This window comes from Pseudorca crassidens, chromosome 20, assembly GCF_039906515.1.
Source record: "Pseudorca crassidens isolate mPseCra1 chromosome 20, mPseCra1.hap1, whole genome shotgun sequence".
Lineage (NCBI taxonomy): Eukaryota > Metazoa > Chordata > Mammalia > Artiodactyla > Delphinidae > Pseudorca > Pseudorca crassidens.
The window spans coordinates 29299865-29316849 of NC_090315.1; the positions used below are offsets into that span (position 1 = coordinate 29299865).

Genomic DNA, 16985 nt, shown 5'->3' on the forward strand with positions numbered 1-16985 from the left:
CAATTGATAGGAGACGGTAATTGAGATAAGCCCTGTTTATCCCGTCTGGCTTGGAAGAATATCTGTTGGATGAATTTGGGCCCTGACACTGATTCAGGGAACCTGTGACAGGAGGGCTGACCACCGCTGGTAGGGAAGAAAGCCCTCCTGAAGCCTAGGGCTCAGCAGCACCAAAGGACACGAGGATGTTCTATGCCAGGGGTGGCAAATTCAAATGCCTTCAGGAGCCAGCAGATAATGTAAATGAGAGAAGTGTTCCAGCAGGATAAAATAGGGAATGGTGAGGAATGTGGCAAACTGGAGAAAGGGAGTGGGCTTGCCCTGTCTAAAAGGATTCAAAATCTTTCTTCCTCATCCCACTTCTTCCTCCTCACTGTATGGGTCAAGCAAAAACAGTCCTCAGGCTGAATTTTTCTTCCCGACAGCCAGACTGTGACTTCGGAGTCCTATTGACTTTTTTTGGAGAACCTAGATCTAGAAGGGAACAGTGTTGCCTAAGGCCACACTTAGAGTTAGGCCTGTTGAGTCTCATTTTATTGCTTTCTCCTGCATTGTGATCATGAAGATGGCTAAGGATGGACTAAAGAGGGACAAGAATGGATTGAGGTTTTCAAAAGATGTCCATTTCATTCTGGGCTCTTATGGCAAAGGAGATGGGTGGCCTGTTTACCAGTAATGTTAATAATAACTCCTGTGACTTATTTTATGGACTCACTGGTTTAAATTCTCCAGATTTTCAGAAATGTCACTTTCCACTGAGGAAAATTTTCCCTCTCATGGTTAAACACACACACACACACACACACACACACACACACACACCACATCTTCCTTCCTCAGTATTAATCACCTTCTCCTATAATTGGTAGTTAAAATGTCAAAGGAGAAGGAATTAATTAACAGGAGTATCCGGTGCAGCAAGGCATGCTGCAAGGCTCTGGGACTGATTATAAAAAGCACTTCCTTAAATATTGTGAGCACTTTTGGGAATCAGAAATCTCCCTTCTAATTGAAAGATCCTTAACTACACCCCAAGTCCTGGCTGGTGGCCAGGGGTGCAGATCTCTGGGAGGCCTTGTGTGGAAATCCCTTCTCCATCACCCTAGGGAGACGTCCCTCCAAACTCGGATAGGTGGCAACGGAGGTTCAGAAACAGCAGGGGTCCCACACAGAATCTGAGGAAGAGGAAAAGACAACATTACTGAGCTCTTAATGTGTGTCAGGACTTTACATACGATTTTTCACAACAATCCTGTAACACAGGCGATCCGATTATCTCCATTTTACAGATGGGGAAATTGAGGCTCAGAGCAGTTGAGTTCCGCGTGTCACGCGGCTACTAATTGAAAGCGCAAAGGATTCAAACTTAGGTCTTATTCCAAAGCTTTGCTTTTTCGTGGAATCCTAAAATCCTATTCCTAGCTTGCGTCTGGGCTCCTCCCCACCCCAGCTCCGAACTCTCAGTCTGCAGGAGTTTTGACAGCTAAGCCAAAAGCCAAGACCCGGGTGGAGCCGGGAGAAGCACAGCGCCCCGCCCCGGCTCTGTTGTTAGCCAATGGGGCCGTGGCACCCGCAATATTTCGTCCAATCAGCCAGAGCCCCCCGCCCCCCGTATCTCCAGTTCTCCTCCCCTCCCCTTCGCTTTCCCTTTGGCTCGACCGAGCTTGACGGAGCGGAAAGTCCCTTCAGTCCGCTCCGGGCCGGCAGCCATTGGAGGAAGGGCTGTCACAGGACGGACCAATCAGAGCGTGCTTAGGAACGCAGCTCGGGCTGCGATTGGTTAGCGTCGGGATTGCCCCCGCCTACCCCTCTCCCTCCCTCTGTCCCTGGGCGGTTCGGAGGCGGGGCAGGTGGGGGCGGGCCCAGGTAGCAGGTTCGGCTGCACTGGGGATAGCGCGTTGGAGGTAAATACTAGGGCGGCGGGTGTGGGGCGCCGGGGCCGACCCTGTAGGCGGGCTAGCGAGACTGGGGAAGGGGCGACGCCCCGCCGCCCGAGGTGAGTGAATGAGCTGGCGGCCGAGAGGGCGAGCGACTGGCGGCCCGGTCCCTCGGGCGCCCCTCCCCGGCCTCTGGGCGCCTCAAGCTACCGCGGCGGCCGTCGGGCCTCAGCGCCGGCCCGTTACTTGCCCCGGCCCTTAGCCGGCCGGGCCCGCGGGGTGCTGAGCCCGCTGACGTCAGCCGGGACTTACCCACTCCCCGGGGCTTCCCCACCGACACCCCAGCCCCTCCGGCCTTCCTGAGAGGGCTCCCAAGTCGTGGGAGCGTGGTCACCACCGCCAGGACCCCGGGAGAAGAGAGGACTTGGGGGTGGGAGCAGCGCAGGAAACCGTCTGCTCCTTGGGCCCCCCATTTACAGATGGGTAAACTGAGGCACGGGCCGCTGGCTGGCTCCCGACAGCCCGGGTTGGCATCGAGAGCCCCGGGCTGTAATACTGTCACATCGGTGCCTTGGGTTTTGGAGTGTTTGTGGCTCCTGTCCAGGAAGAGCAGTCGGGGTTCTGGCCTCGTTAATGGCGTGTTGTGTTTTTCTTTCAGTTTCTCCCTTTCCAGGGTGAGGATGGTTTTACACAACAACCCGGAGTTCTTTAGTTGAAAGGTGCGCTGTGTTGAAGCAAGGTATTCATTTTTTTCTTTCTTTTTTTTTCTTTCTTGTCATATTAACGATCTCTGGGGAAATCGTGAAGTCTTGACGGAAGATGGTGTTCCTGAGTTTGGTTTTCAGCCGGCTCAACTGTCCAGTTATTCATTTACTTGGCATCTTTTCTATTCCACCCTATGGCATTTGCATGTTTTAGGATGGTTGTCACCTTCCAGCCACCAAGCTTTTCAGTCCCCGTCATGCCTGCCCCCTTCCTCTCCTCAGGTTCCCTGGAAAGTTGTATGCTTAGCTTAGCTTAGCTAAGGAGCATTCCCTGCTTGGCTTTTGATTTCGGGCTAATAGGGATCTTAATAAGATTGTTCCTTTTGCAGTCGTTGGCTCCAGGAGAAAAATCCAGGCCTTGAGAGAGGGTGTTCATTCAAGCGTTGGTTTTCTGCGCACCCCCTCACGCCCCAAGTAGACTGAATGGTCTAAGAATTTAGCTTGCTAATTCCCTACTGAGTAGTGGGTGGATTTGAACTAGCACAATATTAGGTGAAAATGATTTGCCGGAAATTCTTGTTGAAGTTCATGTACTGTGAATGTTGATAACACCTAGAACATTCTCTAATGTTCTGCTACAAAATTTTACAGTACTCTTTCGAAGAAGCCTTCCTTTGGAGGGTAACTTTAGTGAGGAGCTGATAAGACCAGGGCACTTGTTATATAAAACAACAGACATGCAGCAGGAATGAAATTTTCTTGTGATCTGGCATGCCTAAACTGTGAGTTTGTTCAAGGAAGTCTTTAACACAGAAGAAAGGAGTAAATTATCCTATTCATCAAACTTTTAGTATTTTGTTCCTGATTTTCCAACTGTGATCTTAAATTTGTCAAGGTATTTTCATTGGTTGCGCAGAATTTATAGGCATCAGACATGGTGTGAGAATCTAGGAACCCAGTTTCAAATGAACCTCAAAACAACTTTTCGTAATTGTGAAATATTCCTTATTTGTTTCCTCTTATGTGTGTAACAATGAAGTGATATAAAGACTGACCATTCCTTCACTGAGCCAGAGAATTAGAATTAGCATTTATTTAGGGAATTAGGTAAAAACCTAATTACTCTCAACTCCTGAGTCTTTTCTCTTTTTCTTCTTTTAACCTAAAAGAAGCTTTTAATCACTTAAACGATTAGGATGAGGAAATGGAAGTTTGGCTTTCACTGTTATCACCTGAGTTAACCAAGTCATTCATTCATTTCTTATGTACTGATTGTCTAACATACTGTCAGGCTCTTGTTTGGGCAGTGGAAATATAAAGATGAAGGACTTAGAGAGTTCACAGTTTGGAAGTGCAGTGGCCAGGTGTAACTCCAGTGAGACAGGAGTGTTTCAGGTTCTTCGGAGGATGTGAATATGCGGATGTGGGAGCCAGACTTTCTTCCAAACCTCATAAAACCCACTTGTTTAGGTACTGAATAAGTGTGTACTTGGGTCACAGATTAATCTATGAGGAAAACGGACTCTTTTCTGGTCTGGTCTCTTTTCTGGAATCTCTGCTGTTTGGGAATGTACAACCTTGTTCTTTTAATGGGAAATATTCTTTCTTAAAATGGTAATTATTCTAGCCATCTAGAAGCATTTGGAAAAAGTCCTGTGTATCTTCTTTTTTTTTGGGTATGCACACTGGCCGCCCTACCTGTTTGTCATTTATAATTATGGGCAATTTTTTAGTGTTGTAATGTTTATTCTGGTATACATAGACCCCTGTGGTTTTTAGAACAAGTCACGATATCTCAGGAGATGCAAAATGTTACTGAATTGCATCTGTTTTTGTTTTCTTCGGTGAAGTTCTTTGAACAATAACCTGATAACTTGAGAATCAAAATGACATTGTTTCTTCTAGATAAGTTAACCATTGTCACTTTCATGTAGCTAATGCTGTTCATCTGTACTATATATTATCTTTTAGAACTAATTTGGACCTTTAATATTTTCATATGAAACGTATTTCTCAATCATCTTCTTTTCATTGCATTTGATAGGAAACTGATATTTGTGCCTTCCCACCCTCACTTGGTTTAATGACTTTATTGTAATACAATTAAATTCTCCTTTACTCAGAATCCAGACCATCAACAAGCTTAGATAACCAGATATATTTTCAAATCTATCTGACCCTGAATCTCATCTGAAGTCTTGTCAAAAGAAAGTCCTGTTCAGTATGGTTTTAGCGTTAAAAATATTATTGTATTCCAACTCTTTGATAATCTTCATTCGGTACTTATAGTATTTATCAGGATATTCATAATTACTCAGTTTTTCGGCCTGAAATAAGTATGATGGTATTTTAGATGAATCGTTTGTGATACATTTACACTCAAAGTGAAGTACAGTATATTGTTAGAGGCAATTTTTAAACAATTAGACCTGGAAGGTAATAAAAGAACACAAATGATGGCAGCCATCAACCTTAAATCTTCTGTATTTTTCAGTGTCTAACACTGTGCTGAGTCCGTAAAAATACTAAACTAACAAACCTTGATGGATAAAGAACTCACTGACAATGTGATTTAAATCTTTCCCATGTGGTCTTGAGTCAGTTTTTACTGCTTGGGGTTCTTTAAGACTTAAGTTTAGTGTTGTGCATATCCCAGTGAAAGAAGAATGTGGGCATCATATTCATTTCTACAGGGAAGAAAGTCTGTATTAGCATATTCTGCTGTAATGCCAGTAAGTTGAGATATTAATGTTCATTAAATTTGTCTTATATACCTCTAATAGAGCCATAAAGTTCCCTGTTCAACTTTCTCTATCAGTTGCAATGAGGAGAATCAATGTTTAATATGATAATTCCAAACCTATTCTTCCTTCATGTATTCTTTTTCAAAGAGGAAAAACCACATCCTTTTTACTTTTTGGATAATGCTTTTAAAATATTTTATAACTTTTGCTTTGGCTGTTCTAGTTGTCTAACATGACCCATCCTGTTAATGAGTTAAGCTCACTCTGACTTGTGCTAATGCAAGTCAGAAAAAAGTTACTACTACTTGTGTAGTTAACTTTAAAATACAGTTCTTATTAACTATTATTAAATTGCCCTCAACCTTTTTATAAACCAAAGGTAGTTATATTTTACTGTGGACTGTCTCTTAAATGATTTGCAAAAAACCAATCGTGTAATCAAATTCATTTAAAATAGGGTGTCCTAATGCCTTCCATACAGTGATTTAGTTTTGTCTTGGTAATATTACATTAGCACTGGTGGTTTTTATTTTAAATCATGACATGGATTGTTAAGCTAGAGCATCAGCAGAGCAGAAGTTGTTGGCATATACTAATTATTAAGATTCAAGGAATTTCTTAATTTTAATATTTGAAGATATAATTTGTAGGAACTTAAAAGATTTCTTTTCAAAATAGAATTGCCATACTTTAAAAACAATTTTTGGCCAAAAATATTTAAATATATTCTAAAGAGAACAAAACAACTTCACTTTTTTAGGAGTTGCTTTTTGACCGTCTCATCCTTCCGGGAGCAACCGAGATAATGTCTATGCAATAAAGCCTATGCACTTTACTCCTAAAAGACCCGTTCAGAATTTATGCATTCCTCTTTTTGTTATTGTTTTGTTTGTTTTTTTTTAAAACACACAACCATATTTCATCACCTGGCTTCCCAGAACTCATTAGAAGCAATAAGTTGGAAAGCAGCAAGGCTGTAAAATAAGTCAAATGCATGTTGCAGGAAACCACAGAAAATGGCTGATGGCAGGGGAAAACCATAGACTGTAAATCTACAGAAGGCAGACGAAGAACTCAGAAAGCATGATGTAAAGCCTCATTACAAAGTAACGAGCACGCTTGCATAGTGAGGGTCACACATAATAATTTCTATTCATGTTGATACTTCAGTGATCAAGATAAAAATGAGGCTATTTCCTTGTTGAAAAGTGCTGACATTTAAAAAGAATTTTAGTCAGCAATAACAAATACTTCATTTGAGGACTTTTAAGGAATAGAGCCAAATTACGGTTTGGGTCGCCTTCCTAAGGGGTTTTGTTTATGTGGGGTTTCCACAGGTGTCTTATATAAGTAGCAAACATAAATTGATCCTATTCCTGCTGAAGAGACAGTGCCCTCAAGTGGAATTAAGACAAACACATTATAAAAAAAAGAAAAGAAAAAAAAAGAGAGAGAACCACTTTATGCTGCTTGCCCTCACTAAATATTGTGCATATATTTGTTGTGCATATATTTCGATAATGTTGGCTTGAGGAGGTGCCAAGCCCTTTACCCTGTCTTGGGTGATCTTCATGTCTCATTCTGGCTTGTAGAGGGACAGACTTTTAAAACTTTACCATTATAGAGAACCTCACTATCTACCAGTGCGTTCTAAAAGAAATGTTATTCCGTGTGTAGATTTGCCAGATTACACATTTAATCATTAAGTTAAATGGTTAAACTTAAAATTTGGCTCTTAAGTTTTAGGAGTATTTATTTTTTAATTCCAAGAATAAAATAGATAAATATGATAGTGCTATCATCTGCTGCTATTACCCAGAATAATGGAAATGGATATGGCTACCTCAGAGAAGGATGGAATAAATACCGTATTCGGAAACCAAATAGCCACATGCGTGTGACAGAGAATACCTAAGAACTATTGTTTTCAGTAAGATAATTAATTAACATAATGAATTAAAGTCTTTACTTGAATTGATGAAATTTTGTAGTTTTAAACCCATGATTCAAGTAGGGTTGCGAAGTCTATTTTAATTGCAAAAGATTAGTATTCTTGTAAAAATCTTTAATGAAAAATTGAAACTGAAAAAGAAATAATCTTTCATGTATTCCTTTCTAGTATACATAGTTAAACTTGTGGTATAAAAACATTTTATATTTGATGCTGTACTGCAGTTATATTTCTTCCTTATGTAGTCCAAGTTTTGATGGCTACAAAATTGATTTTTAAGATATATTTAATATTAAGCAGATTTATAATATCTGATATTTATGATTGAGAGAAATTAAATGATAGCTATGATTAATACTATTAACATTTGCCTAAGGACAAAATGTACAAGATTAAGGAAATGAAACTGAGTTAGATAAAATGTTCCATTATCAAACTGTGGTACACAGATAAATGAATTGTGGTTGAAGTTTCAGAATGTGATTTTATGGTATTTTTATTGATAAAAATGTTCAATATAATAATTGTGATGGGTAACTTTTTACCTAAACTACCTGTACAGATATATATATATAAATAGCCTTTTTGATTTGTGTGTGTTGCCCAAATATAGCAGCTTATCCATTTAAGTTAGGCAGGATCTATTAAAACTTCTACTTGTGAAAGTTTGAAAATGTCAGAATATGTATATAAGGTTATCTTTTACTAGAATTTGAATTCATAAATTTCAATGCCTTGGAAACAAACATTATTGTATTGTCTTTGGAGATAATTTACAATTGAATCTCCTTGATTAAATACGCTAGATTACCGTAGAAACAAGTAATATAGTATATCTTTTAACCTTTTAAGATATTTTTGGAAGTATGTCATTAGTGTGTGCTTTTACTAGTCCAATGAAGAATTTTAAAAGTCTTTGACCGTAATTTTAGCTCACGGTAGAGTGAAATGTAAAGTTTCTTTTTGCTTGTCCTCCAGGCGTTTTGATTTGCTGTCTTTTTACAGCATGGACACCAGATTGCTAAAAACATGCTTTGGGACTGCCAGTGAATTTACCTTTTGCGGTTTTACTACACACTTAGTAGTTCCTTTTTTTTTGAGTTAATGTTTTGGAGTTAATATCACAATGAGTTCGGGCTTATGGAGCCAAGAAAAAGTTACTTCACCTTACTGGGAAGAGCGGATTTTTTATTTGCTTCTTCAAGAATGCAGTGTTACAGACAAACAAACACAAAAACTCCTTAAAGTACCAAAGGGGAGTATAGGACAGTATATCCAAGACCGTTCTGTGGGGCATTCAAGGATTCCTTCTACAAAAGGCAAGAAAAATCAGATTGGATTAAAAATTTTAGAGCAACCACATGCAGTTCTGTTTGTTGATGAAAAGGATGTTGTAGAAATAAATGAAAAATTCACAGAGTTACTTTTGGCAATTACCAATTGTGAAGAGAGGTTCAGCCTGTTTAAAAACAGAAACAGACTAAGTAAAGGCCTCCAAATAGATGTGGGCTGCCCTGTGAAAGTCCAGCTGAGATCTGGGGAAGAAAAATTTCCTGGAGTTGTACGCTTCAGAGGACCTTTATTAGCAGAGAGGACAGTATCGGGAATATTCTTTGGAGTAGAATTACTGGTAAGTTTGATAAGCCATTTTAGTGGGCTGTGTGTATTTGTGTCTGTGTCTGTGTGTGCACACGTGTTTTTTCCCCTTTTAAATACAAAATAAGTTTTCCCAGAAATCTTCTGTAATTTTTAATATTCATAATCCTTAGGATTTACTTTCTAATGGTAAATTGAGATGATGCAAAGATGCTGCATTGAAAACTTTTAAAAACTACCTACTATAGTAGGAAATGCAAGTAGATGATGTAATTATTGAAGACTTTCATATCTTAGAAATTTTAACATTGAATGTTAAAAATGAATTCTATCAATTGTAAATGAATTCATTACTTAAAATTGTTAATTATCCTGTGATATTATCATCTGTAGGTTTCTCACTTTTTCTTAAAGTGTACTATTAAGTTGTGAATTTTGGTTATATAAGTTAACAGCAGTTTCAACTTGCTTATAGTTGTCCCTGATAATGTACGTGAAAATCATCTTGGAATTTGTTTCTACTGAAAAGAGAACCAAGAACTCTGTGATAATGTTTCCAAAATTAATATTAATTCTCAAGAACTTAAATGTCAGTTATATTTTGACATTCTTGCAAGTAGAATTTCATGCCTTGTTTGCTTTTGTTTTTGTTTTTGCGGTACGCGGGCCTCTCACTGCCGCGGCCTCTTCCGCCGCGGAGCACAGGCTCCGGACGGGCAGGCTCGGCGGCCATGGCTCACAGGCCCAGCCGCTCCGCGGCATGCGGGATCCTCCCGGACCGGGGCACGAACCCGTGTCCCCTGCATCGGCAGGCGGACTCTCAACCACTGCGCCACCAGGGAAGCCCTTGTTTGCTTTTTGGTTTAATTTTTTAAAACAGCAATTGTAAAACAATTGGAAATTTGCATCCTAACTGTGCCATTTGCTAGCTGGGTTACTAGGTTATTTAAGCAAGCCACTTCTCTAAATCTGCTTCCTCATCTGTAAAATAGTAATATTATACACAACTTGCAGTGTTTTTGTGATATATTGATTCAGGATTTAGCACAGTGGCTGGCACACAGTAAGCGCTCAATAAATGGAGCTAGCATTACTGTCATATTAAAGTAAAGTTTTCTTTTTATGACAAAATTTTTGTTAAAATCACAATGTAGAATCTAGCCCACGCTCTCTCACAGTAATGATTTGAAATTATCAAGTAATTTTATTTCAGCATCGGATACAGTTTCTTCCTTATTTTTTAAACACCCTAAATTCAATATCAGCTTCTAATAATTATATTTCTTATATGTGTCATTTAGAATTTGTTCAGTGATTTCTCTGAAGTCCCCAGAGTGGATCTTTTCCCTTAGGGATCATCTTTCTCTATCAGTCAATCATTTTTTTCCTCTCATTTAAAAACTAGGAAGAAGGTCGTGGCCAAGGTTTCACTGATGGGATATATCAAGGGAAACAGCTTTTTCAGTGTGATGAAGATTGTGGAGTATTTGTTGCATTGGACAAGCTAGAACTCATAGAAGATGATGACACTGGATTGGAAAGTGATTATGCAGGTCCAGTGGACACAATGCAAGTTGAACTTCCCCCTCTGGAAATAAACTCCAGAGTTTCTTTGAAGCTTGGAGAAACTATAGAATCTGGAACAGTTATATTCTGTGATGTTTTGCCAGGCAAAGAAAGCTTAGGATATTTTGTAGGTGTGGACATGGTAAGAAACTTTTGAATTATGTTATCTTTATGAATATATCTATTAGCTTTACGACCAATTTAGGTACAAATTTAACACTTAGAATATCTAAAATGGACTAATTCGTAGTAATTTAAAGAACACTTTATAATTTGTCTTTGGTAGAGGAACATTGATAGGGGACAGGAGTCTAGCTGTAGATTTACACTTACTCGTTTTTCCAGTTTGAATAAACTGGAATAATGTTTTCAGTCTTTAAATTTGCTCTATAATAGCTGACCAATAAACAGAAAAAAACCCCACTGAAATATATTGCATGATGTCTTATTTTTCTTTATTTTGAAAAGGTTTTTTTTTTTTCTGTAATCTGTTTCTTTTTTTGTAATATTTTGCTGAATTTAATTGGCTGATCTGATTTTAATGAGTAGTGTGTAAAAGTCATTCCTGGAAAATATCAATACCTGAATAGAGGAAAGGCACATTGCTTTAGAGGAAAAGACAATTAGAGTGTCTTCTTAGGATGTAATTCACTCAAAAGAGGTTTTTTTTTTTTACTGTGATAAAATATATGTGACATAATATTTACCAATTTAACCACCTTAAAGTGACACTGAGTACATTCACATTTTTGTGCACCCATCACCCCTATTCATCTCCAGCCCAAACTGAAACTCTGTACCTATTAAACAATAACTCCCTGTTACTCACTCCTTTCAGCCAGTATTCTACTGGTAACCAGAATTCTTTCTGTCTCTGTGAATTTGCTTATTCTAGGTGCTTCATTAAGTGGAATCATACAATATTTGTCCTTTTGTTTGTGTCACTTATTTTTAATGTTACCTTACAATCATATTTGTTAATTATGGTTACATCCCAATATGGCAAATTGGACGATACCTGTGAGATTAAGAGAAGGAGAAGAAAAAGTCTTGAGAACATTTTTCTCATAGATTGAAAATACGGACAGGAATTTGTTAGGTATAATGAAAGAAATTCGTACGGAATTATTAAGTACTAGAAAGAGTTGGGAGAGGATGTGAGTAATAGACTTGTACTCACGGTGTTTTTCGTGATTATTTTTATCAATTCAGGTACACTTTTTAGTAGGATATGAATGTTCTAGCGTAAGTTTCTCTTACGCTGTGCTTGGAAATTCTGGGAAATTCTATTTGATATCCATTAGTTAGACAAACGTTACTATGTTGTTTAGGCAAACACTTACTGAACATTTACCATGTGAGAAGTTAGAGCCAGTGTAAAACATGTGGGTCCCTCGGGATAGCTAGAAATAAAGCACATCTTTAAACCATTATTCTTTAAATATTCAGAACTTGTTTAGAGAAGAGGTTGTGGGCTGAGTGGAGGGAAGGTTGGAGAAAGAGGGCCACTGGTCATTGGGGTTAGTTTCCTCTTGCTTTAGGTCATTTGGGCCTTAAACTTGGCAAAAGCCATTTAGGCCTGTCGCTCCTTAGATGGCAGTCTAGGGAGCATCTTGTTTACTTGGGGCAGGCTGCCTAGTGATTGCACCGCCAGCTTCTCCCCCTGCCTCTGTCTGTCTTCCAGTTGGCTTGTGCAAGCATTCATTCCAAACCCCTCTAGTGCACTCCTTGAAAGGAAAGTTCTGGCAAATGCAATAGTGTTCATCTCCTATTTCTGATGACATTTCGCATGCTGTCCATGTTGGTGCTCAGGGCAGTTGTCTGACTGGGCCATCTCTTAATCTAGCTCCATGAACAGCACTTGTACAGTGCTGTTCATGGAGTACATTTTTATAATTAATATAAAAATCTCCATTTTGGAGGGAATTCTTGCATACCCATAAAATGACAAAAGAACAGTTAAAAAAATAGACTTTCTGTCTACAGAAAGGCACACAGGAATTCAAATGGAATATTTAAGTGCTCAGGGAATGTGAAGTGACTAGAGCAAGCTAGGGTTAATTAGGGGCAGATTTCTGGCTGAAACAGTGTATGATTAATACATCTACCTATGTAGATGGATTGTTGTTATATAGATAACTATTGTCCAGTGAAATATGACAAATGCTTTTGATCCCTTGCTCATCCATGGGTTTACTATGGCTTGATTGTTCTTGATCTCATTTGTTGGAGGATCTTTTTATGGAAAATACAGACTTTCATATTTATGTTTTGTTGAGGAGGTTTTTAAAATTTATTCTATTATTTAATTTCTAGGATAATCCTATTGGCAACTGGGATGGAAGATTTGATGGAGTACAGCTTTGTAGTTTTGCAAGTGTTGAAAGTACAATTCTCTTGCATATCAATGATATCATCCCAGGTATGTTTTCTTTGTGTTTTAAATATTATGAAGGCAGAGCTTCTAAGGCATATTTAGTTATGAGGATGTAAATATAAGCTTCAAGATGCATTTTTGGAACTTGACTTTTATATTATGGAATTGTTATTACATAGAATATCCTTCCTTACCCCCAAATAAAAACAATATTTAAAGATTTGCATTTCTAAAAGTATGTGAGTGTGGGGTAGCATTTATCCATTATTGTTCACTTTTTCATTATGTTTCCCTTCTAAGTGGGTGAAAAAAAAACCCTTTCTGATAATTGCAAGGGTCAGAAAATGTAATAAACTGCTACCTGTTTGAGTGAGAGCCTGGTTTAAACTAGAAGCCTTTAAGCAGAAGTTGGTCATTTAATATAATCTAATATACTGTGGAGAGGATTCTTGCTGGATGCCCTACGATATCCCTTCCAGTTTTGAGAATGGCATAATTGATCAGGCTTCATGACTCTGTAGTCAGAAACAGATCACTCAACTTTTACATCTTAAAAATAATCTTAAGCAACCTTTTATTTTACCCTAAACAAGTAGCACCTAATGGCTGCTGTCAACTAATTGATAAATTCCTATCGATAGCAGCATCAACATCACCTTCTCCCTGCTCCTAGTAGAATTCCAATTATCAGCTAGTCTGTTGGTAGTCATGGAACTAACAGAGGCAATCAGAGGTGGTGATTCTTATTGAGCATTGAAAGTCTGCATTCAGTAGCCACAAATTATGAATCTCTTAATTAGATTGGACATTAATTCTTAATCAGTTTCTACATTCTTGACAAACTTATAAGGTAGGTCTTAATTATCCCCATTTTGCTGATAAAGAACTGAGGATTAGATAGAGATAAGACTGACTAGGATCAAGTAACATCCTAGTTGATTCTGTTAGAGCCCAAATTCAAATCCAGACTTGTCTGATTATAAAGCTCTGACCTTTTCAGTACCTCCTCACCCCACATCCTGTGTGTGTACTTAGGATATGAAGCCCTGCATAGAAGAACATGATTCTCAGCCTCACATGTATACTTGGGAATATTGTTTCCATGGAGATGTATTTTGTCTTTAATTCTTTAAAAGCTGAATTTTACTATAGCAAGGATCACAACTGAACAAAATGTTTTTTTTTGCTTCCAGTGTTATTTCATTATTGTTGATTTTGACACATAACACTTTTGAGTTCCCCAAAACTCAAAAGGTCATTTCAGGTCCTCAGTTTCTTTTTTTGTAAAAATGAAGGGGCTAATACTAGGTGATCCTTCTAGCCTGCCCTCTTTGTCCTTCCTGTTTCCCTGTTGGCTTGGCAAGTAATAAATGCTTGTTTTGCTGAGTTAGGGAATGCTTTCTACGTTAGCTTTTAGCCTTACAGCAAGAGTACATTAATTTAGTTGGAGGTATGGGATTCAAATGATAGCTTTATGTTGATTTTGCTTTGTAAACTCTGACATACTTGGTTTTCCTTGACTTCTTTAAAATCAGTTTTTAATTTCTTACACATTGGATTCTTAGCTGTTTCTTTGCTTCTCTTTGGAAACAAATGGTTTACATTCAGTGGAAAGTATACACGTGCTTTGTATTTTACCTAGTAATGTTTAATTTACCTTTTCATGACTGCTTATGGAAAAACATAATTTGTGATCTTATAAATCAAAATACTTTTTAATGTTACAATAAATGCTTATTGTTTAAAAAGCAGTTTTGTAAAAGGTTGTTCCTTCATCAAATATTATTAAAGCCTTACTTAGGCTTCTTTTAGGTGTTGAGGATATAGTAGGAAGCAAAACAGGTAAAAGGTCTTCCCACATGGAGGTTTTATGCTAGTGAGTGAAGACAGACAATAAATAAGACATATGGTCAATTAGATGGTGATTGCATGGAGAATGAGAAGGCAAGGTGGAAGGGGAGTGCTGGGTTGTGAGGGGTGGGATTTTTCTACTTTATATAGGGTAGTCCTAGTGAACCTCTCTAATGTGACATTTGAGCTCTTGACATGAAGGAGATTTGAGGACTTGGCCAGCTTGAGGAATAGCAAGGGGTTCATTGTGGCTTGAATGAGGGAGAGTGATAGGAGAGGTAGTGGAGCTGGACCAGGCAGGGCCAAGTGGGCTGGTGTATGGATTCTTGGCTTTACTCTGAGGGAGATGGGGAGCTCAGGTGGGTTTTGAGTGAAGGACAGCTTAACCCTAACTTACGTTTTAAAATGATCGCTTTGGCTGCGTGTTAGAAGGCAAAAACGGAAATCAGGAGGAGGACTGTTGCAATTATCCATATGAGAGATAGAGGATGGTGGCTTGGATTGAGGTGGTATATCGAGGTGGTATATAATATATTGTTTAGCCTGTTTTTAAACTTAGTATAAACAGAGTCACAGTGATTGTATTCTTTAATGCTTGCATCATTTACTTAAAGTGTATTTTGAGAGTCTTTCCTGTAGATGATGGTGTTAGTAGTCTGTTCACCCTCACTGCTTCATAGTATATTTCATTGTGTGAATACTTCATGATTTAATAACCCATTCTAATGTGAATGGATGTTTGGGTTTTGCGTATTTCCATATCCTCTTCACCACTTCACCACCATTTTTGCCAATCTGATGCCTTTGGGAAATGGTATCTCAAGGTGGTTTTAATTTGTAGTTTCCTGATTACAAGTAGGGTTGAATAACTTTTCATATGTTTATGGAACATTTGTGTCTTCTGTTAAATACCTGTTTGTGTCTTTGCACAGTTTTCTGTTGATTTGTCTATTTATTGATTTATGAGTTCTCTATTTTAAACTTTTAATAAAATATTTTTTCAACATTTTATTATGAAATTTCAAACATATGGAAAAGTTGAAAGAATTTTATACTGAACATCCCTATTCCTATGACCTAGAGTCTACACTTAATATTTCTGTACTTGCTTTATCATCTATTTATCCATCCCTCTATCCATGCACTGATCCACCATTTTTTTAATGCATTTCAAAATAAGTTACAGACATCAGTACACTTCCTCCTAAATACTTCAGCGCGCATATAATTAGCTAGAGATAAGTATTTAGGGTTTTTTTTCCTTTTGAGATAAAAGACATACATGTAATGAAATATACATTGTATCATTTGAGTTTTGACCAATACAAATACCCTTGAGTTTAGTAACTATCAAGTTACTAAAATAATTTTTAATAAGAAATGCATTCACATAGCTCAAGTCAAAATAATGAAACAGTATAGGAGGGTATCTTGTTTCCATTCTTATCCCCTCTGCTCCAGTTGCACCCTCACTCCTCTCCTTGCCTCCCATTAGTAACTATTTTTTTTAGTTTCTTGTATATCTTTCCAGAGTTTCTTTACACAATATAAATAGTCTTTCTTCCCTTTTTAGGCATGAAACTTAGTATTTACGCTGTTCTGAACGTGCTTTATTCTCTTCACTCTATATCTTGGAGCTCTTTGTATATCTGAATAGAGAGGTTCTTCTGATTATTTACACTGTTTATTTTTCCGTTGTATTGTGGTTCCATAATTTATTGATTCATATTGATGGATATTTGGATTGTTCTTAATTTTTACTATTACAAACAATGCTGCATAGCCTTGTACATATATATTTTCCACATGTGCTTAACTTATCTATAGGATAAATTCCCAGAAGTGGGATTGTTTGGTGAAAAGCTGTATACATTTGTATTGTTCTAGATACTGCTTAACTGCTTTCAGTAGTGGATATAACAATTTATATTCCTACCAGCAGAGTGTGAGGGTGATTTATTTTTATTTTTTTATTTTGTTTTTTATTTTTTTATTGAAGTATAGTTGATTTACAGTGTTGTGTTTCTGGTGTACAGCAAGGTGATTCAGTTTTACATATATATATATATATATATATATATATATATATATATACGTGTGTGTGTGTTTGTGTGTGTGTACACACACTCAAATTCTTTTCCATTATGGTTTAATACAAGGTACTGAATATAGTTCCCTGTGCTATATAGTAGGACCTTGTTGTTTATCTATTTTATATAGTAGTTTGTTTCTGCTAATCCCAAACTCCTAATTTACCCCTTCCCCACCCCCTTTCCGCTTTGGTAACCATAAGTTTGTTTTCTGTGTCTTGTGAGTCTG

General features: G+C 37.8%; 1 protein-coding gene across 13 annotated transcripts in view; it reads left to right on the plus strand.

The window, feature by feature from the left end:
- Positions 1 to 1747: 1747 nt before the first annotated feature.
- Positions 1748 to 16985, plus strand: part of CYLD (CYLD lysine 63 deubiquitinase) — a 62369-nt gene continuing 47131 nt past the window's right edge. Inside the window, exons 1-5 of one of the 13 annotated variants that reach the window (XM_067719850.1) lie at positions 1751 to 1904; positions 2536 to 2616; positions 8233 to 8906; positions 10278 to 10580; positions 12755 to 12860. In XM_067719850.1, coding sequence (XP_067575951.1) covers positions 8403 to 8906; positions 10278 to 10580; positions 12755 to 12860 — 913 coding nt within the window. In that variant the 5' untranslated portion in view covers positions 1751 to 1904; positions 2536 to 2616; positions 8233 to 8402. Of the gene's footprint in view, positions 1997 to 2535; positions 2617 to 8232; positions 8907 to 10277; positions 10581 to 12754; positions 12861 to 16985 lie in introns of all 13 variants that reach the window. The other 12 variants (XM_067719856.1, XM_067719847.1, XM_067719852.1 and 9 more) reach the window with 12 other exon arrangements.